Here is a 21,070-nt window from a genome sequence, read left to right as displayed (position 1 = left end):
GTAGCCTCTCTACGGACTATCGCAGGTCGAGTAATGCCCAAACGGAAAATTGCTCGCAACGCAACACTTAGACTGGATCTGACGCATTTGTCGCTCTACGAATGCATTTAAATACGTCTGAATACCGGCTTCATGCTATCTCATATCACAGAGAAACTTTTGCGGTATTGTTACCCCTGTGTGGTGGAAAGCATGTCCGGTGCAGCGCGTACTGCTGTTACTCTGACGGTTCGCTATTAAAGCTCCAGAACCACGACGTTATATGTGTGACAACCACGAAGACCATCTTTGGAGCAATGGCAAGATACGCGCTGCGGACAAAAAAATCTTTCAAACCTTCCTCCATACTAGCCTGCCGGTGTCCCACTCCTTGGCTTCCTATCCCTCTGCAAGTTTATATACTTGCCAATCTGCACTGTTCTTCTTCTCCTTAACAGAACCTGTTGCACTGTCCGGCGACTCTGAACAAGCTGCCACCCACGTCGGAGCTTCTGCAGCATAATTAGCTCCCTTAACAACATCGCATGCATCCCACTCGTCATCAGCGATGTCATCACCGAAAGTCGTGGGGCATTCGCCATCTAAGCTAACCTTACTGCCTGGCTCCTGATGTCTATCACGGGTCTCCAATGATGACTCAGCAAAGCGCAGCAAGTCCCTTGCTCCTCGGGAACCAATAGTTTGCACCTTAAGAGCACTCTGGAGTTGTGAAATGACGGAATTAGCTGCCGCAGCTTCTGGAGTAAGTGGTACGCTTTCACGTTTTTTCCCGCGGCATCTATGCATTAGGTGTTCATCATCCAACCAGCTCACGTTCCGAAAAAAGCCATGCTCCTCTGACTGGCTTAAAGTCTTCGGAACGGCGCTGTTTGCACGCATTAATATGCTCCCTGCTTCCTGTTTGACCACACTCAGCCTCGTATCGTCCTCAGCACTTGATACCTTTTTCTCCTTGTCACGCGCATCATCTCCTTGTGAAATGCACTTTGGGAATTCGCAGACGGACTGTTCAATAGATGTGTCGGCTGCTTCCGTGCTGTATTGTTTCACAATGCGCTTGATTTCCCTCTCCTCGTTATTTTCGCAGTTGTGGTCGCCTGCGTTATCAACATCAATAATTGAAAGTTCCTTCAACACTCGTGGTGCGACTCCGCGCTCCTTTTTGTTTTTTAGCTTTATCTCGAGCTCCTCCAAAGTTATTCGACTGCGCTCACGCACGGCGGGATCGTCTTCTGCAAAAGCTGCCAGTAGCACATCTTCCTCTTCAAACTTGCGCTGATTGTTCGTAGAATCCTGTCCCACAGCTGTGAACACTTCAAGGCACTGCGCAGGCTCAGGATCTTTTGGCTTGGGCACTGTACTTATCTCCTCATGTGTCTTGTCAGCTACTGGTGATGTGATACTAGCATTACTTGGGATGAATGCGGGGCCGCCGGTTTTCAATACCTCAGCGTTTCCTCTTGTTGGCCGCATCGATTGCTCCAGCTTCTTCCCCTCCTCAAATGCGACGCGGAGGTGCCGAAGAGTTAGGTGCACAACTGCAGACAAGTTGGCGCTTACTTCCTCCCTTCCCTCTTCAGTCATTGTCGATGTGCATTTCTCGTCTTCGCTCTTATGCTCTTTTTGATGCGACCTGGAGCCCAAGTGGTTGCAGCGAACGTAGCATGCAGCTGCAGAAAGGCGAAGAATAGCGAGGCATGCGGCAATGTTACGGCTCATCGAGGCGAGTGCAGATCGATGCTCGTATGACGCAGCTATGCACAGAAAGTTCATTGGCTGGTACGCGACACCTGGAGGGGAAACCGACATGTGCATCAGTTTAGGAATGCTTGCGTCGGCACCAGCGCTCCTGCTGTTGTCTTCCCCAGGCATGTGCATTGCCGTGTCCCAACGGGGATGCGGCAGTAGAATTGGACAACATGCCCAGTCTTCTTCCAAACTTGTCCTCAGCGCGTTGGCTGCCACTGAACAGACCCGTTCAGCAGCAGATAGAGCACTTCCAAGCCGATCGAGGCGTTGCAAAAGCCACCAGGACGTTCGTATTCCATTCGCCGCCGTCATCACCAGGTCGCATCCACCGGCGACCCGCAGTGCTGCAACTCTGAAGAGTTTCCAACTCCAGGCTCCTTCTGAGAACAGGAGTTCGTCCGTTTTCGTATCCGCAGCTGTGCATACAGGAACTCTCTGCTCATTTATCTGCCTTTTCTCGTGAACAGCAGCAATCAGTGAAGCCTGGCGGTTTTCGCGAAGCCCAACGCTGGTGCTCCCACATGGCTGCTCCTCGGTGTCCCCATCTCTCCCTAGTTTCGCATTTTCTATCTCATCAGCAAGCGATAGCGTGCAACTTCCAGCATTACTGTGATGCTGTTGTCCCAATAATGCCTGCCGAAGGGCGCGGCTTGCATGTCGCGTTGGCTTCCCACTTGATACGGCAGCAATAATGGGGTTATCAGTGCTTCGGGCTCTGCACAAGTCAGTCCGACATAGTCGAAGTTTCAGAGAGAAAAGCAAGTGCCTCAATGCAACTTGGAGTCCAACGCACAGTCTCGAATGTGAGTGCCAGCTTTTGGCTGTCATTTCTTTCAAAGCCCTGAGGCTTCCATCAAAGCTGTGAGCATAAAAATTCGTTTCCTTCGCACATCCCCAAGGCCCCCGAGAAATGTGGTCTTGCCAAGAAGCCTGACAGCCCTGACTTGGCCTGATGATATCTTCGTACAAGTAGCAGAAAGCACGCTGCTGCCAATCGAGCACCTGGTGAAGGCGCATCCTCAGCTGCCCAGCAGGTGCTTCTCCAAAGCTCGTAGGCGCTCGTTTGCACTGCAACTGCGTGCCACCATCGTGTGGAGGAGCTTTACTTATGAAAGGTAAATCTCCTCTATTTGACGGGGTAGTCATCTTTTCAGGAGGCTCTTCTGCGGAGCCTTTCCCTGTTTGATCTTGGCCACTTGTAGTCGGCGACATAGACACGGAGACACTTGCGGCTGTCTGCTTTGGCATGGTGAGAGAACCCCTAAAAACGCTGAAGGTAACTTCAAGTTCCCGAACCCATCTGAACAGAACAATTGCAGGCATTCTGGCACTCCCTATGAAGAATGCTAATGCGTCGAGCCACATGCGCTATTACAGCTGGCAGATCAGTACTATAAAGCGACAAGCTGCTATGTGCCCACCAAAACATGTAAATCCGCCAAACAGCAAGATGAGCAAAATTCATACCTCGCTGTTTCTCCCGCAAATCTGTGTTGAAGATGCATGTCATCAAGCAGCCGGTGGATTGTCTTCGAAGAGCGATGCACCAAGAGATTGAGCTTCACCCAAGCAATGAAGCAACTCGTTGTTACGCAAAACGCCAGAATCGCTAACGCAGCAAGAAGTAGAAGCGCATTTCGGCCCCAAGAAAACACAATAGTTACCCCAACAGCGGACACTGATGCAATAGTCGTGTAGGAAGCCCCCACTACAAAGGAGGACCTACACAGCCGCAGTCCTGTCGCAAGTAAATGCTTCGTGGAGTTCAGTGTTCTGCTTGGTGGTGTTTCACCAATGATCCGAATAGGTTCTGACGCTTCATTTGACCGCTCACTACTCCGAAGAATATTTCCCCCCTTGTTTTTCCCATCTGGAGCAGCTGCGGAATCTGGATCGATGTATCCGTACATGCACGCCGCTCCCTGCACGTCTTCACACAGCCGCCGTACGGAGTATGCAAGGGCGCTGTAGAAAACGCCCGATACAGCGTCGCATATTCTAAGACATCTTGCTTCTAAACTTGCGGTACACATGGTACAAGTGTACGGTGCCACAACAGCTCGACTTCAGCTGAAAAGCCCCTCCGTGGAGATTCCGCAGGTCGACTATGTGGCAAACGGCAGTGTCTCCTTGCTTTGCACGCTATATCGACTCCCCTCAATGCATTGGAGATAACAAAAAGTCCAGTTTCTGCCCAAGCTAATTGTTTCATGTCCGACGAACCAGATTTGACTGCTCATATGTCACAATGAGACAACGCCCCTGCCAGCACATAGAACGTGTTGCAACAATAGCGCAAAAACCGTCAAGAGGTAAACGCGAAGGGGAATTCGCCGGAGTTTCGAAGAGCGAAGGCGGAAACGTGCGCGGACTAACCATGCGAATACGGGGAAAAATTCCTTCCGCGGTTTCAAGTGGACCACTGTCCGTAAAAATTTCACATCCGCGGAGACCAACGTGTGCGTGCCTTATGTAAAGTCTGCTTTTCAACTCATTCCCTCTGCTTATCTTCGTCAAGAAACTTGTTCAGCCTTTAAGCCATTTCCAGTCAGCAACGCCTGCATGCACCAGGCTCTCTTACATGCCGCCGCACTGCAGTAAGAGGTGTCTTAATGGGATCAACATGGGTGTTGTTTATTTTTTGTTAAAGTACTCTCAATAATTTAAAATTTTCAATGTTGGCGAGGCCATTTTTTGTCCAGGGCGTTGTGCGAGACTGCTCGTTGCCACCCGGTTCAGAGGCGCACGAAGATTCATATCCCCTGCGGCATGGTAAGAAAAGCTGTGGCAAAATGCTAGCTTGTCTTAAGGACTTTCATAGCTTTCAACACTCCAGATGCGTTAGCAGGATTTGTTAACTAGCAGGACATAGCAAGTTATTGATGGCCTGGAGCTCAGTCTCACATGACTAATGCTCAGAGACCAGTGCGCCGGGTCATCACGAGAGATTTAAAATTGTAGCGAATATTGGTAGAACGTGGAAATGGTAGTGTGGGAACAGAAATGAAATAGATATTTTCGAAGGAGATAACTCGACATGATGGAAAATCTAGGGTAAGCAGCGGCTGTCATGTGACGGTCCAAAGGTAACAAAATCTTTTGTCTGGTAAAGCCCGTCCTGCATGGGTGTTATAGCGACTTCCCTAACGTCTCTAAAGTAGGACATTTTTAAATAGAAAAATCCTTGAATATGAGGAACCCTATGGCCCGACGGTATCACCCTGAGCAGCAGTACTTCCCTTATACATAATAAGTAAGAGTGGAGAGAATCATCTTTGTAATTCGTCATTTGTAAATCAAGAGAAAATCCACTAGTTGTTTATACTAATCGTCGACAATTCCTTGCCTGGAGACTCTGATGGTCCGTAAGGTGTTATGTAGGGGGAATGTTGGAGGTGAGGGGCAAACAAAGCTTCACTAAAGAGCAAACGCTAAACCTTACCCAAAAAATTGAATTTTGACAAAAGCTTCTTGGCACTGCATGCCTGATGTCATAAAATCCATGCATGAGATCGCTCTTATGAACAGAGAGAAGCTATGAGATAACTACAGTAAGGGGAACTTGACGGTAGTAGCAAATGAAGTCTACTACTAAATCAACATATGCATGCTTGGAATCTACCTTTTGAAAGTTACGTTTTTCCTAATCTAATCAGGGATACTTTGCAGTACCATGCTGTCAATTACATGGGTGTTTGTGCGTTGCCAGAACTTACGCCTTTTATCGATCATCTTCCGTTACTCAAGTAAGCATAATCAATTTGAATGGCTTTCATGGAAAAAGAAAGCTACATTTTGTTTTCATATAGTTTAAGTGGGTTCGCAAGTTTACGAGATCCCAGACTTATAAAGAAAAGTGAATTACTAACCAAAGAGCTTCTACAAAATGCCAGTATGCACTGGATCGGATATCCATGAACCAGCACCCCCACTAATAAAAAAATAAAATTGTTCGAATAGTTTGCATCGCGCAGTGTAGCTAAGAAACGGAAAACGTCTGGTGGATTCAAACGTCAGACACTGCCAAGTCTAAGGAGCAGATATAGTTTATGACTACTGTCCAGTAACCAAAACAAGAATCTTTTCAGTAACTCTATCTGAGACGAGACGTAGCTACCTCAGAAGCTCTTAGATAAATTGGTAAGAAATATATACCATATCCAAACACCTGGCATCCAGGGATAACTGCAAACGAAATTGTAATAATATGTAGTGGAAGGTTCTAGAAATTCTGATTCTCATATGGAGCAAACATGTGAACAATAAAAGCCTAGCTAGAGTTTAATTAAGACTGATGGTAGTGTATATACATTTGAGAAAAGCAAGCCATGCGTAGAAAATACCTGTTTCATTAGTTTCATGGACCAAGAGAACCACCAACCGCATAATGTCTGCCGTTGTCGCTAGCCCTGCTTTTTACTATCTTGGATAGCGTGGACCGAAGAATATGTGGGCAGCCATCTACTCAGCTTCGCCCTATGTTTTGCCAATATACAACAATGGCAAAATCCCGTTAAAATCTGCACCAAATACCTTGGCTAGGAAGTTGTCACCTTTAATGGTCAATCATATGGATCTTAGAAGTGCCTAACTGATGCTCCAAACTATTAGTGAGAAAGAGGCTATATAGGTTAGCGATGCTACCAGGCACGCCTCACTGAGGAACGTCTATTACATGATTGTCTAACAAGGTAGAAGTTCATACAAGGAGAGCACTGAAAGGAGCACCAGCAGTTTAGTCATATGGGAAGTTCTGCCCGCCAGCGCTGTCAGCTGTGGCCCCGGCCACTTTTCTCAACTTGTTCGCGCTGCACAAGGCCGCTTTTAACTATGGAGACAAAAGTCGGGTTGAAAAGGATGCGCGTTTGAAGATGATGTACGCTTGTGGTAATGGCAGAAAGAACCAGCAAAGGTGCAAAAATGCAGAACCCCGCAAAGCGGTGGTACATTCTGAAGATAAAAGGACAGCACCCCCTTACACAGATATATGTACCCAGGAAACTCCACATGCACTCTGCTAGCTTCTGCCCTCTCAAAGCAAAATAGCACCTTTAGTTGTTGTTCTAGGACTACGCACCGAATTACGTCCGAGAGCATGTCGCTGCGGACTGCCCACCGGTCCAAAAGTGCAAAGGCCATTTCAAGAGCACCGTATACGAAGAGACCGAGAGCAAAGAATGAAATAACGAGAGACCCTAGCGAAACCTTGCCCGTTATGACAAGCCACAGCACCAAAATTGATGTTCCCGCTACAAGGAGGAGAGAGAGCCAGGCCTTTATAGAGGGGCTGACCGTCTGTAGCTCTCGTAGAAGTGCCTTTATGGAAGCGAATAGTCCAGACGCTGCCACCAGATAAACTGCACAGTCTACGTCAGCCGACTGTATGGAGCTGAAAGCAATGCAAATGTTGCACTGATTATCTACTTTTAGGCGCGTCGATTATGTGCCTAGGCTAATTAGTACTGTTGACAGTGTCACCAAACACAAAAGGGACCATTTTTACGAAAGGTGAAAGGGTTGGGTAATCCATACGTGGCGACGCAAGATATAATTCCTGCAGCAAGAAGTGGAAATCGTAGAAGGCGAAGGACAATGATGAGTTTATGATGCCATACGATGTTACATCTCTGCTCCATCTCCTCTCGCCACCATGATACCCATGATTCTTTTGGCATGCCCAGTTCCTGGAGCAAAAGATAACCACTTGACTGCCACTCCATGCTTTGAGAGACAAGAGGTATAATTTACTTCAGTGCATCGAATGGCACTGTAGGAACTGCCAAAATGTGACATTGAAAACTCTTACATGGGACGATAGCCATGCATTCCAGCTCGTGAAGTCTTGTCGCAGCCGAGGATAGTAGAATCCCAATGGGTTAAAGATGAACGGCACAGAATTTATCGAAGCTGCCATTAAGAAAATCGGCCACGTGTCCAGAAAGAAGACGCCTGCATCGAGGCCTGCGTACTGCAGAAGCGCGCCGCCATGAATCAAGGAAAAAGATAAGTAGTGCGTAATTGCCTATCTGACCAAGTTAGGAATACTTAGGAGGGCAACTGCCATGCAGCTAACGACCCGCAGTGTGGTGCTACTACGTTGAGAACCTGCAAAGATCGCTTGGCCTCTACGAAATATAGTGCTGTGCATGCATATATGTCGAGCAAGCTTTTCAATCAAAACCCCATTTGTTTGTCTAAACATTAGCTACGCAGTTTGCCTACCGTAGCATATATGATGAGAAGAACGAACATTTCCAAGCCAACAGAAAAGTGTGTGAAGTAAAAAAACATCCAGATGTCTTTCAAAGTTGCGCGTTCTATGACGAATCCTCGGCCGGTTTCCTGGTACTTCGCTCCCCCGTAGATTAATACGTGATCTATGATGGAAGCTTTCGTGCAAGCTGAGAAAAAACGTAGCCTACAAAAGCCACCTACCACTTAGGTCCGCCCGCGCTTCTGCAAGGTTAGTTTGAGGGGGCAGATTTGAGGTAAGGCGAAATTTACGTAAGTGATGCTTCTGTCTCGTGTGTAGTCACTAATTAGCCAAAATTCTGAAGACGCACTCATGAAGTTGTAGTACGTAACGGAAAACTTGCTCATAAGATCTAGTAACTTCCGCAATGCTGAGCCAAAACCCTTCTCAAGGAAAAGCCATGGGACAAGAGGTAGTACAAGAAGCATCCCAAGCTGGAACTGGATGTATGTGGAAGGTGTCAATACGTATTCTAGGGCACTTTCGACGGGCCCGCTGTAGTTGTATTCTGCATTACAGCACATACAGCGGGCAGCCAGGCAAGTAGCATTGCTGCAGTAACACTCTCTTGAGTGGAATGTCTATCAAGCAATGAGCCGTTGAAACCCTTCAGCACGTTTGTTCTTTTTCGTAGTAGCTGCCAAGCGCTTACTTGCAAAAGCTAAGAAGCATTTCGTATACAGGCAGACGTACGCTGCCAGAACGAGGATGACAGAATTTAAGAAGAATCCAGGGCCAGTGAACCACAACGACAGCACTCGGAAGAAGTCCATGTTAGAAACGAGGCGGTATAAATCTCGGCTAAGAACTTGTTCGCCATTACCACCAGCAACTTTCTTCTCAAACATGACAACTTGTTGCAGACCGACATCACGTCCCTTGCCGCACTGCAGCAGAGGAAACAAAGACCGTGAGCAGAAAAACCAGCAAGGGTGTGCTCTGGCAAGTAAAAACAGGAGCCTTTCAAGAATCGTCCGTTGCAGACGCCTTTCCCAACAACGGGCGCCAGATACAGTAGCCACATTTGTGTGGAACGATGAGGGCACGGCACGAGAGTGCTCACGCTGTCTGCTTTCATACGCCAAAGATGCCTGCTCTCAAACAACATAACTGTTTGATGGCTATAATACTGCAGTTTCACCTGTATATAGTCTGCGTGATGCACGCAATAGCCCCTCGCTGTACAGTTAAAACCAGCAAAAATATCTTCCGATAGGTTGATTCCATTGGATGCTTTTGAACAAGATCCACATGTCTGTACGAAGAAGCGGTCGAAGATATCAGGATGGCCATAATGCATCCGCACCTGAAATTAACGAGCACAGTGCTCCTTCAAGTCATAAGTAGACTAGAGGTTGACGCCTTGACGGTTTGGGGAGATAGAGGGCGGCCTTCATGCTCTTAGATATATGTTTCCTGTGCTTTAAGCTAGAATCCACTAAACAAGGCGGCAGCAGTTGTGCGCACTCTAAGGGGAGTAAAATAAAGGCGTTGGTTTGTTGTTGTAAATAGATTCTCCTGTAGGGCCATGTAGCTGGCCAAACTTGATACGTTTTCTGTAAAAATGTGTTCTCTGAACCCTGTACGCAAATGCAGCCCCAAAATCATTCGTCCTTGATAATTCATTTGCAGCGGCTGTTCAAGTTGGCATATCTCTGCTAAGGGTTGCAACTTTCTGGCGCCTTACCGAGAATCCGCATTCGTGCATTTAAAGCAAACTCCTGAAGCAAATTGCGAAGCTTAATCGCCTCTTCCAGATATGACTCCATATTCATATCCATCACCTGCATAGTTTCCATCCGGGAAAAGGCAATGGCATGATTTTGATTCTCGGGCTTTCCGGGACCAATGATCGGGGTGCGACCCCAGGGCATCCCAGACTCATCCACAATCAGCGGTAGACGAATCTTGTAGATTGCCTCTAATCTTAGGGGGCCCCGACGGGATGGCCAAATCATTCCACCACGATGTGAGTCACGTTGCTTTGTGGCTACCCTTTGTGCCTCAGCTTCCATGTGAGCTTGGTGCCGTGACAGCTTATCTTCAAAAAATGCTACGCGCTCCTTCATCGTCAGAATTCCCCTCTCTCTGAGAGCTCCAACGCTGTTGCTCCTATGCGCAGCTGTGCTTGAATAGTTTACACGGGTCTCAAAGCCTCGCTCTGATGTTCCTAAGTTCTCTGGCCGTTGGTGCATCCTTCCCTCATGCAAATTCAGACTAGTAACTGCACTGCTCGACGCTACAGTGCGTGGAGAAGCTTGAAATTCCGCTCGATGACATGGATCTTGACGGTGCACAAACTGTCTGGGCTGAGGGTTAATCAGTTCGACACAATTAGCATTGCTGGCATTTATCCTACTTCCTACCAGAGTATCGCCCCCCACGCGCGAAGCAGTGGAGTCCCACCCGCATTCCCAATGATGCAAATCTAGAGTTTGCAACTCTTTGCGTGCCTGTGTTCCATTTTGTCCAGGATGTAAAGTGATTATGGAGTACCTCCTCACACGTGACATTTGCCGTCTAGTCAGTGGTTTCCTAGGGTCGGTTGAATCGTGCTCATCTGGGTTAAACTGCAGTGTGGATTGCCGAGAAGAACCGTCCACAGCAGGGCGAAGTCCATGCAAAATAGATGCAGGCGGATGCCTATCAGCATCTGCAGTTGAAGTAACTGGGTTCAAGAGATCCAGCGCCAAAGCACGGGCAAATTGCGATTCCAGAAGCGTTGGCGCTTGACAGGGTCTGACGGTAGATGAAGACTTTTTTGTCCATGTCCCCCAAATTTTCCTTCGGGATGAGCTTGGACGTGCATGACGCGAATTTCTCAAAGGTACAGATGTGCTCTTGTTTTCGCAATCTTCCCATTCTCCCGAAGCGCTCGAGAAGTTCCAATTTGTTTGTCCGTGTCCCATGAATGTATGCGGGGTTGCGTTGTGGACTGGAGCTGGATGCAACTGAGCTTCTCCCTGAAGACCCTGGGAATGCAAATGTTGTGACAAGTCTGCATCGTCCGCATTTTCCTGCAGTGTATCAAGGCGATTGCTATTTTGTAAGGGAGTCGTGACGGCTTGAGCTGTCTCCAACGCATCTGGGGCAAGGCCATATGGCATGCCTCGACGCAGCATGGGAAGCGAACTCCGCTGTGGTTCATCCGTCATCTCATGCCGTGGCAAACTCAGCGTATTCTTAGGATCAGATTCCCCAGATGCTAGTGGAGACGATGCCGTGTACTGAAATGTAGTCTTGGTCCGCGCAGCAAATAGTGAACGGTCACATTGTTTTTTCTTATGTAACCAGTGAATAGCACGAGCAATCTTAGACTCGAAATCACCGGCTCCACCATTATTTCCGACGCCTGTTCTTCTGCTATGTGCGTGAAGCGGTAGTGACTGCCGCGAGTTTGCTTGAGCTCCAGAGTCCGCTGGAGATGCTGCGTGGCCCAAGGTTACATTCTTGTCGCAATCTTTGTCCTTCGAGCCACAGAATGATGGCGAATCCATCTCATTCAGTGTGAAACCCTGCTTCAGGAGTTGGCGTGTGCCCTCTATAATGGACAAATGATTCCGTATTGATTTCGTCTGCAGTTTCTTCGTATTGTCTTGAAGAGCTGCACCATTATGACAAATGCCTTTGGACGCCGCTGTGCCTGCTCCCGCCGCGTGCGCTCTGAAAGGACTTGCAGGCGTCTTGCTACTATGAATTGAAACGACCTCACCAGATCGGCCTCCCTCACTGCTGTTTCCTCCGCTTCTGGTTTTTATCGTGACAGTTGAGTCCGGTCCCATGTTGGCGCCAGGCATACAGACAGGTATGCGTGGTGCAGGCACAAGGAGCTTGGGAACTTGTGCAGGCACCACTTCCCCGTCTGCAAGTCTAACAAATCTTCCAGCGGCCCTCAACTCTGTGGGCGATGCCGCGGCCGGAGTGGTGATTTGTTCACCAATCGGATCAACATCGGCGGTAAGTCGGTAGAGAACACTGAGCTTGTGGCCTGTTGGCCTGCCATCCGGAGTGCGTTCATGCTCAAGCGTCGCAATGCGAAGGGTGGGGTAGCGTACCAGAAGTTTGTACAAAGCTACCTTTCTAAGCAGTTGAGCTCGCAGAGAGAGGGATGGCTCACAGCCATTTGTTGGCATCTGAGCGTTGAGGTCAGTCCCGAACTCTTGGGCAGCAACCACATACTGATACTTCAGTTGAGCCAGTTCCTGAGGGTAAAGAAAAAGAGGCAATTTTTAGCAACGCTGTCAATATATTGGCAGGCACCCCCAATGTTTGGCGAGGGCTTTTCGAAGCTGAGAGGCTATTCTCACCCGTGTCGACTGCTTCGTTTCGTACGGAGGTGCAAAATTGACGACTTCTCTCCACAAAGCTCCTTCTGGGCTCCGAATAATGTCGAGCTGAGTTTCGTCTAGACGATTGGTGTCTCTGCACAAGTGAAGTTCATGTGGAGGTGTTTCTTCCAAATATGCCTGTAGTTGCAAGGGGACATATTCGCACAGAATCAAAGGCTTGGCAGAACGCTAGCTTTACTAAGCGACGCCCATAGGCGTGACGAAGCCATGCAACTCGATAGCTCAAAATCGCTGAAGAATTAAGTGACGTTGACGCTTTTGTACTCCGTGGCAAAAAACGTGCCTGCATCCGGATAGCCTGTTCATAGTACATGATGCCGTAAACTGTGCGCATCAGCACCTGGCCCCTGTACGATGCCCATTCTTGAAGCATCTCACAAAATCTATCATACCTGCATGGGAACTGAGAAGCACATCATCAAGACTTCTTCGTTGCGGTCAAACAAATTCAAGTATAGCAGTCACCTCATTCAGAGGCAAGATGCTTACCGATGCAGTAAACCGCACTGTTGCATTTGGGCGCGGATGTCTTGTAAGGCTAGGTTCCGGCGCTCAGGTGAATCCGTGACACGGTCTTCTATTTCTTGTCTTATTGTAAACATATCTCTGTCACGATCAACCCTCTCGATAAAGTTATCGAATTCTACTGGGTGTAAGCTACGCAGCAAATCCATTTTGCAGACACCCTCATCGGTGCGCTTCTCCAAATCCTGTACATTATTTGGCAGGAGAGATACACTGATGCATCTAAGTCACGTGCCAACGTATCTGCAAACCAGGTGCGCAGAACTGGTCTCTCATAGCAAAAATGAAAAATTTCGTAGGTCAGAAGTCAGTGGCTCTTCGAGGCACCATGTTGCTCACCTGTAGATCAAGACGAGTGTCTTCTCTGTAGTACGGCGTCAAAGTCATCATTGACACCATATTGCGCACCAATGGAGTCTCTGGGATTCTCATGAGAAGCGAGTTGACAAACGTCCCAAACCTGGCGCACCGTTCTTGCACATTCCGTAATAGGGCACTCCAATATGCACCACATCGCTCAAAGCAAAGAGGTCGGAATAAGCCGATCATTACTGGGGAAAGTCATTCTTTGGTTTGATGCAAAGTAGATCACCTTCGTTGGGTCTCTGCACATTTGAAAGATGGATCTTCTGCCTTAAGAATTCGTGCTGCCCTTCGAAAAAACAGCCGCACAGCGTGCTCTACAGATGCTATCCTGCTTGAGTCGGCTGGCTCTCTGCTAAAGAAGCATCCATCTTGTACGCCGTTGTCCCCCAACACCACATTTGCGTTGGCTTCCCCTAGTTGTGCGTGCAGCGCCCGCATTTCCGCCAACTCTTCGGGAAGAAGTGGAAGATCTGGCCAGTGGCAGTTCGCAGTAAGCCAATCACCGTCAACTTTCCACGCATCTTTCACCTATTTTCCGGCGTGCCTAGCTGCGCAGATGACGTGGAAGGCTTTGTTGCCTCACCTTCTGTATTCATTGCATCTTTTTCTCCTTCATTAGAGAGCAGCAATGACGAGGTATGCTGCAGAAGTACTTCGAGTTGTTCAATCATAACTGCAACTTCCGCACGCTGTATCGGGGATGGCAAGATCGACGGGATATCCTTGACCCAGGAGTCGGATCCAAAGCAGACACTTACGGCTTTCACGTAGTCTTGGACAACCAGGGGAATGTTTGATTCCCCGAGTTCCTCTGGTTCAGTGCTTGGCAGCATGATCATTGCAAGTAATGCCTGAGATGCATTTATGATGAAAGCCACACAACTACAACAGGCGATAAACTTGTTCAATGTTTCATTCCAAGGCTGCGAGACACTTACCTTTTTCAGCTGCGCATTTGCCTTTGCCAGTTTATCGGCATCACTTGGCGCCCAGAAGCTGGCTCTTTGTATAAGAACAAAGACGCCGTGCAACGCATTGGACAAGGCCTTAAGCCCTTGGAGGTTGAGCCACAGAAGCCTTGAATGGTCTTTGCTTACCTGCACCCACGAACAAGAGAAGCACACTACATTCCACTGCCTATTCACGATTACGCGAATGAATGCTGCCAATATGGTTGCCTTCGATTGTAGCGGTCCTTCAGGTAGGGCAAAGCGGCATGCTTACCCATGACCATAGTTCTTCCATTGCCCACACCAGCTGAGACCCATCTCTGAAGTATCTTGCAAGGTATAGGATGAAAGCTTCAGCGATTTCGTGGCACGCCTGCAGGTGCGTTGACGTCTCAAACCTGGAAAAACGACAGCGAATGCCCGTATGATCGTTCTTTTGTTGCACGCTAAAATTTGCGCGGGACACTCTCCATGCGGCCACTCTGTGGCTGCTAGAATAAAGCACTAAAGCTACATGGGCTCACGTACGCGATGCATAATTTTCAAAGCAATCAAGGAATGCCAAAAATTAGCCAAAACAACCCACCTAGGGTCCTTATTGTTAGGATCATTTGAAAGGTACTCGCGGTAAAACGTCTTTGCAAGACTTTGCTTGCTGCACAGCCGAAGCATGTCGCCGCTGGCTTGATAATGGAAATCTTCGCAGCTCTTCAAAAAATTTGCAAGCTCATTGCAATATACATAAACCGGGTGGCGGACAGCAGATCGACTCCAGTCCGCCATTGCATCTCCACGGCCTAAATACTGAATGGCGCAAAGCAGAGTCATCATATGTTCTCGTAGTTATTGCCCACCCTACTAGGAAGAATGTTACACTAATCCACTCGCCTGACCAGCTCAAGGGAGCTTTCCTGCTTCCCACAAACTTACAAGTGTTAAAAGGCCCTACCAAATCTGAGAGGCTATTAGTCTCCAGCAAGATTCGCGGCAGCTCGTTAAACTCAAGCTTTTCTTGTTCAGCGAAGTTTATTATATCTTCGTCGCGCCAGCTTTGTATGATCTCATTCCACAAAAATCCGAATCTCTTCATAACCGCCTCGTCATGATTCTCTCTTGTGCTTCTTTCTCGTGGTTCTTCTGCTCTGCAGGACAGAGTAAAGGAAAGCTTGTGTTCCTCCTCTGTTTAGGAAAACAGAAAAGCTGAGGATGAACCTAAATTCCACACTGCGAAACTCAGCTTACTGAGTCATGATCTTGGCCGCTAACATAGGCACCTGCAACCAAACGCACTTTTGAGAGACCAGCTCGGGTGAAGAAATTGACGTACTGGCAAAGGAGAGGCTCAAGTCACTACATGCTACTTCCAACTGTACAAGTCAGTTACTCTTAGGCCTGCACCACTGTAAGGATTTGCTTGGCAAGTATTCAACGCGTTTACCATTTTAGCGTAGGGGTCGCTGTTATTTGTATATTGCGCAGAAGGTCGCTGGAAGTCGTTTTCTGCCCTGGAAAGAGCGAACAAAGGGGACGGCGAAGAATTGGACGCTCTGTCTGAGCATCCCGTCTGTAGTCTGGAAAATGTCTTACGGCGGCAGTAGTGCCCCACATTGCTCGCACGGCGTAGCTGCAAAGTACTGGGCGACTGCGTCACCGGAGAAGGCATGCCTGAGATATTTCACCGGGAACGGAGAGTGCAAGCCAAAGCCCCGCACTGTAATAAAGAGCAGTACGCACCCCACAAACGGCCAGTTGCTCCTGTAGCACTGGCTTGATCCATACGCTGGGGCTGTTCGATGAATCTTACTTCCCAATAGACGTTTTTGTAACACCTCTTCATCGCCAGGTAAACGGAAGATTTCTGTGCGGGGTAGCAACGGGAGGAGGTGTTGCTGAATTTTTCTATTATTCGTTATGTAACCAACGCGTCTAATATAGCCGTCAATACTCCCATAAAGAGCTCCGAAAAGCAAGAAAAAGATCTAGAAAAACAGTGCAAAAAAGGAAAACTAACCTTTTGGACTGCAAGGGCTTACAGCATCTACATGCCCAAGCTTATGGGCCTTCGCTCACTAGCTTCACAACTACAGGTCACAAACTAAGTAAAATCCATGTGAACAGCTTAGGTGCTTACCTGCATGTCAAAGAGCCATATGAGAAATGCTGGGAACCAAATAAACCCTTGTATAACGGCGGGTAGGTATCCCGGCCAGAAGACAGAAGAACTGATGTAAACTGGACGGCACGAGACGTAGTCAACATGATTTGAAGCTGCCACAGTCGACGGCAATATGATGTAGAGCCAATAGAGAGCCTTGATAGACATGGCGAAAAGCCAAAAACAGGAATATCTTATCTGTGAAGGCGCAGCGGAGGACACCAAACGCGTCCATTTCCACAAAGAGCTCACTACTGCGTGCAGTGGGAGAGGCCAGCCTTCAGCTGCCTAGACATCATAGTCTGTTCTTCGCGAGCCACTGTTGCTAGTCCACTATGTGCAACCACTTGCTTACAACGTGGGTTAAATTTTCTGCGAGAAGCGGAACACTACCCGTATACGTTGATGGCTTGCTTAGTGGTGCCAGCCACTTGTTGCTCCAAAGTAAAGCAAAAAATGGCATTCTATCCCGAATACGCATATAAAGAAAATAATGAGCTCCGTGGCATACAAAGAAGACCCAGTACAACGCGCTCAGAAGACCTGGAAAGCGGTACAAAAATGGCCGCAAAAAGCGGAACAGTTTCTTTTCAACGACTGCCAGTGGGACACTCTCAAAATCTTTCTATTGATAGTCTGACATCCTACTTGTGATTTTTCTTGAGAAACAAACACCCACTGAAAAATGTTTGAAGAATTCGAAACGTACCCTTCCAGTATAGGAAAGCTGAATCAAGTCCATCCAAGGACACTGTCACCAACGCTGCTACAGCAAAAGTTACTCGTACTAAATGGAGCGGGATTCGTCTCCATGTAAGTTTCCAATATTGTGGTTCGACCAGCTTCCGATAATTAACGAGCAACAGGTCAAGGACAGGAAGCATTCCGTAAGAAAGGATTGCAGTCAGCGTCAAGATGGACCACTGTTTGCTCACAGAGTAGGAAGACTCTGAAAACGTAGAAGCCGCAAATCAAAGTTCCGCAGGTTTCCAACAACCTGATATTCTCCAAGTGATCGGAGCAGAAAGCTTGACAAGGTCACACCACAGCTGTGAGCTTTGGCCGAATTGTGCACGGAGGTCGTGAACCAGCATCGCATTGCTTTCTTAGCAACTAGCATGTTGCGTGCGACTTGTGGTAACGCTATTTTATGCCAACTGCACAGGAAATCCGAGGCTTTTTCCTCAGAGAAGGCACTCCCATAATACCCAAAAGCGACAGTAACTCTGGCGAACCTTCGTCAACGACAGCGTAGAGCAGTAGGATGCCAGCAAAAGTGGTCACGTGCCATGCAAACACGCGCCAAAAATTGCGTAGAACCTGAACATAGAACGGCACGCGCTGACGCGCGTACACAAAGCAAAAGTTCAGAATGCATACCACGATTGTCTCTGCCGTGGAGTTGGCCCCTTTTGTCTGCAAAATGAGTCTTGTTTAATCGGGCTACACTTTCCAGCCTGGTTGCATGTGAACTCATGCTTAAAATGCCGGCAATGCAGCTTACTTGTGCATAGGTTCTATGCTCTACGAAAGTCTTGACTCCAGATCCAGGTTTTGATGAACAGGAGAGCTCCGCTATAACAGCATTCAGGTTCTCTCGAGAAACTGAGAGCCCCATACGGCGCGGTTTTTCGTCTTTTGGGCGGGCATCGGACCTCAAGAAGCTATCTGAAAAGGACCTGGTGTCTGCCTGCGGATGGGCGAACTGGGCTTTGCTTTTCAAGCCTTGCTCAGTAGTGCCAGTATCTTTGGCACGCTGCTCCAGAATATCAAGGCACCGACGGCTCCAGAAAAGCTCATTGAAGTCATCGTAAATCAACCGAGCATTGTGATCGGGAGTGTGCAGAGATGTAGCCATGTACCTGAAGGCGCATGCACAAGACACGATGGAAGCAGGCACTTCGCTTGGCAGTCTTTTTGTGCCACTTCTATGAAGGACAAGTTCGTCCACGTTTACAGTTGCCATTGGGAGTCAAAGACAGGCTCCTACCATTGCTCGTCTCGAATTCTTTGGATGGCATCTCGAATTAGGTCAATGAAATCTTCCTCAGGCCTGAAATCTTTGTCCCAAGCCGCGCACAACCAATGAAAGAGCCAGCACAGAAGCTCAGGTGTATGCCGAAGATTTGCCGCCTCTGCCCAAAGCAATTTAAAAGTTGCTACCTCAAACATCATCTGCTGGAGCTCCTGGCGAGTCCGAGGGGAGCAAATGCTTTCTGAATCCTCCTCTGCAAGAAAAAGGGAAGCGTTTCATTGCAGAATTCACGCCTAGTACACCACGACTTGACTCGTTAAAGTGGAAACGGCAACCTGGTATTTTAAAACGCTCATGTGGGCGGCCACTGTGAACGCACCCGCACAATCGGTCTTTACTTTTTTCAAATTGGTGTCTTCTGAACAGTAGCTATCTTCAAGCCAAGGTGGGCACCTCCATGGAAAGGGCGCTGTGCCGACGTAGTCGCACCATTTATAGTAATTCGCGAACAAGCGAGAGTGATATTCATCTAGTGAAGCAAATAGCACTTCTGGCCCCAAGAATGGGCTGCCGGGAGGCGCTTCCATCAGGGCCAAATTAAGAATGCTCACGCACACATCCTCCAGCTGGTTGTACATAGTGTCTGTTTGAAAGCGGTATTGTCGTTTCGCAACGTACCAAATCGTTTGCTCTATTGTATAGGGGGGCTGGTGATGCGCTGTACGTGGAACCGTTTTCTGCACAGACACAAACTAAAACCTCGGAGCCTGTCTGAGACCTTCAGCTCGCTGGCGTACTCCACTTAGACTAAGAATCCATACGCCCGTTCAAAAAGACTTACAGTATATTGGAATAAAGTTTCCCGGTAATCATGAGAAAGCACTCCAAATCTCCTTGAGTAAAGACGCGAATCCGAGCGACATAAAAAGACCAGAATTTCACGCACATGTCGAGATAAACTGCTGCCGCTGTTGGCAGAGCTGGATATCCCGTCGCTTGCCTGTGATGCCTCGCTACTACTTCTTCCCAGAGGGTGGTAGTCAAGCACACGGCTTTGAAGCAAATTTCGGCCGTCAATGTACAAAATATTCGACTTTACCAGTTGGTCGCGGACCTCGTTTCCCCCCACCCACGCTCCACCTTCTCGTGGCTGCTTCAACTGATCCATTGTTACATTTCGCTCTAAGCAATGGTGAACAGTTATTGACGTTCTTTGCGTTGTACATGGCTGGCAAGCCGTTCAAACCACAGCTTAGAACGGTTGCCCCACAGAGCCTTCTGCATATCTGGGGAGCTTGTCAAATCCGCAAACCTTTTGAGAGGGACGTCACGAAAAGTGACAAACCACATTGGAGGGTGGTATTTCACAGAACGCCATTGACAAGTCGCTCCTCTGGCGGAGACGACGGTCTCCAGCTGAGCGGCGTCTCGCCTGTCTCTTCACTCCTGTTGCCAGCACCCCACACTGACGAAATACTTGTCCCTTTGCAATTTGACTTTTTTGTGAATGCCTTTGCATTATGTGAAACAGATATGATCGCTGGTCGAAGGAGTTGCATACATATTTCCACTACTCCAAAACGTGTCGATCAGTGCTGCCAGTCAGTGGCCAGGCCTTCGAAAAAAAACGCATTTTATGGTCTTTGTTACTCAGTCTGAATGCTAAAAAAATTTATGAGCCAAATAATTTGGGGTTTGGGGAATCTGGCAAGTACGTGGTAAGGCTGTGCATCGTCGAAGAAAAAGCTCGTTGTGACCCTCGCGAGTAGGAAGGTCACGCCAACAGGGACAAATGACGAACCTCAAGGGCTGTCCCAACGGCCGGCAGCCTCAAGTACTTTTGAATTAGTACATCTAAATCTTGATGTTTCAAGTGGGTGTGCTTTGAAGGGCGCAGAAATACCATACTGTTCGCCATAATCAAGATATTGCTGCTGCCAAATGGGCAGGGCCAATCTCCAGCCTCGCTGAACTTCATTGTATTTTGTCTGGTTTTATCGTGTATTTCTGGCCTCATAATTTCCCTGATGCGAGATCGCACGTGATTTGCTTCATTAAGAAATGCCTTTATACTGTGTGCCTGGAAGGTACCTGAAAGTGCTCCGGTGCTGCAAACAATGCTTAAGAGGGGCATTGGTCCCCCGCTTCCTCTTAGTCTGAATCGGATGTGATCGTTTGATGTAAAAACCACCTGAGGCATGTAAAACTTGTCTTGAGGTTTGCCTCTCTATGTCAATCTTCACTTCACACGCCATTGTACGCCATTGGCACTTGGTGCAAGAGTACCTCAGCGCCCAAAGACTGGAGTCCTCGATTAGCCCGAACTTAAATCAGGCAATCCACTGCGGAAGGAACCAGCCGAAGCATTCAGCGGAGGTTCCGTTCGTCACGTGCCTTAAACGGATGCGATTCCCCGCTCCCAAGTAACACGACTGTTGCCGTATGTATTCGTCCCCAGCAAACCTCCCTTCACCACTTCCAGCTTCGCAGCTGTAGAGTGTCAGCACTACTTCGGTTCCGCCAGCGGTGCCCTAGGCTAACAGGATTTGGTTGTGCGATGGTCATCCGCCTTGAAACGGCTTCACACAGGTCGTAAAAGTGGAACCATCTGAACAGGAAGTCAGGATAAAACTGTCAGTAGCCCAGGCTACCCTCTTAGTGCAAACTAAGGTAAAACTAGCCAAGGCGGCCTAAAGGGCTTTTCGAAACACTGCGACTTCGTGAGGCTGGTACCAAATATGCGTGGCA

General features: G+C 48.2%; 2 protein-coding genes across 2 annotated transcripts; both read right to left on the bottom strand.

The window, feature by feature from the left end:
• Positions 1-378: 378 nt before the first annotated feature.
• ETH_00000335 (uncharacterized protein) lies at positions 379-3,782 on the bottom strand (the record flags this gene model as incomplete). The annotated part of the gene is made up of 2 exons (XM_013374401.1): positions 379-3,049; positions 3,217-3,782. The coding sequence occupies 2 exons, from the start codon at positions 3,780-3,782 to the stop codon at positions 379-381; spliced, it is 3,237 nt and encodes a 1,078-aa protein (XP_013229855.1).
• Positions 3,783-6,518: 2,736 nt separating this feature from the next.
• On the bottom strand, positions 6,519-19,490 carry ETH_00000330 (1,3-beta-glucan synthase component domain-containing protein, putative; the record flags this gene model as incomplete). Its single annotated transcript, XM_013374400.1, has 27 exons — positions 6,519-6,699; positions 6,827-7,138; positions 7,282-7,433; positions 7,556-7,717; positions 7,972-8,150; positions 8,313-8,510; positions 8,655-8,889; positions 9,144-9,181; positions 9,690-12,204; positions 12,310-12,424; positions 12,841-13,061; positions 13,216-13,336; positions 13,469-13,712; positions 13,826-14,093; positions 14,181-14,339; positions 14,467-14,590; positions 14,779-14,996; positions 15,142-15,334; positions 15,435-15,466; positions 15,631-15,697; positions 15,810-15,903; positions 17,057-17,296; positions 17,583-17,667; positions 17,852-18,209; positions 18,338-18,575; positions 18,702-19,059; positions 19,269-19,490. 27 exons carry the CDS (start codon positions 19,488-19,490, stop codon positions 6,519-6,521), a joined length of 7,329 nt encoding a protein of 2,442 aa, XP_013229854.1.
• Positions 19,491-21,070: the final 1,580 nt, after the last annotated feature.

The sequence above is a fragment of the Eimeria tenella genome, genomic scaffold (genome assembly GCF_000499545.2).
Source record: "Eimeria tenella Houghton genomic scaffold, Eth_scaff20, whole genome shotgun sequence".
In the NCBI taxonomy this organism is placed as follows: domain Eukaryota; phylum Apicomplexa; class Conoidasida; order Eucoccidiorida; family Eimeriidae; genus Eimeria; species Eimeria tenella.
This window is presented reverse-complemented; position numbering and strand designations above follow the sequence as displayed.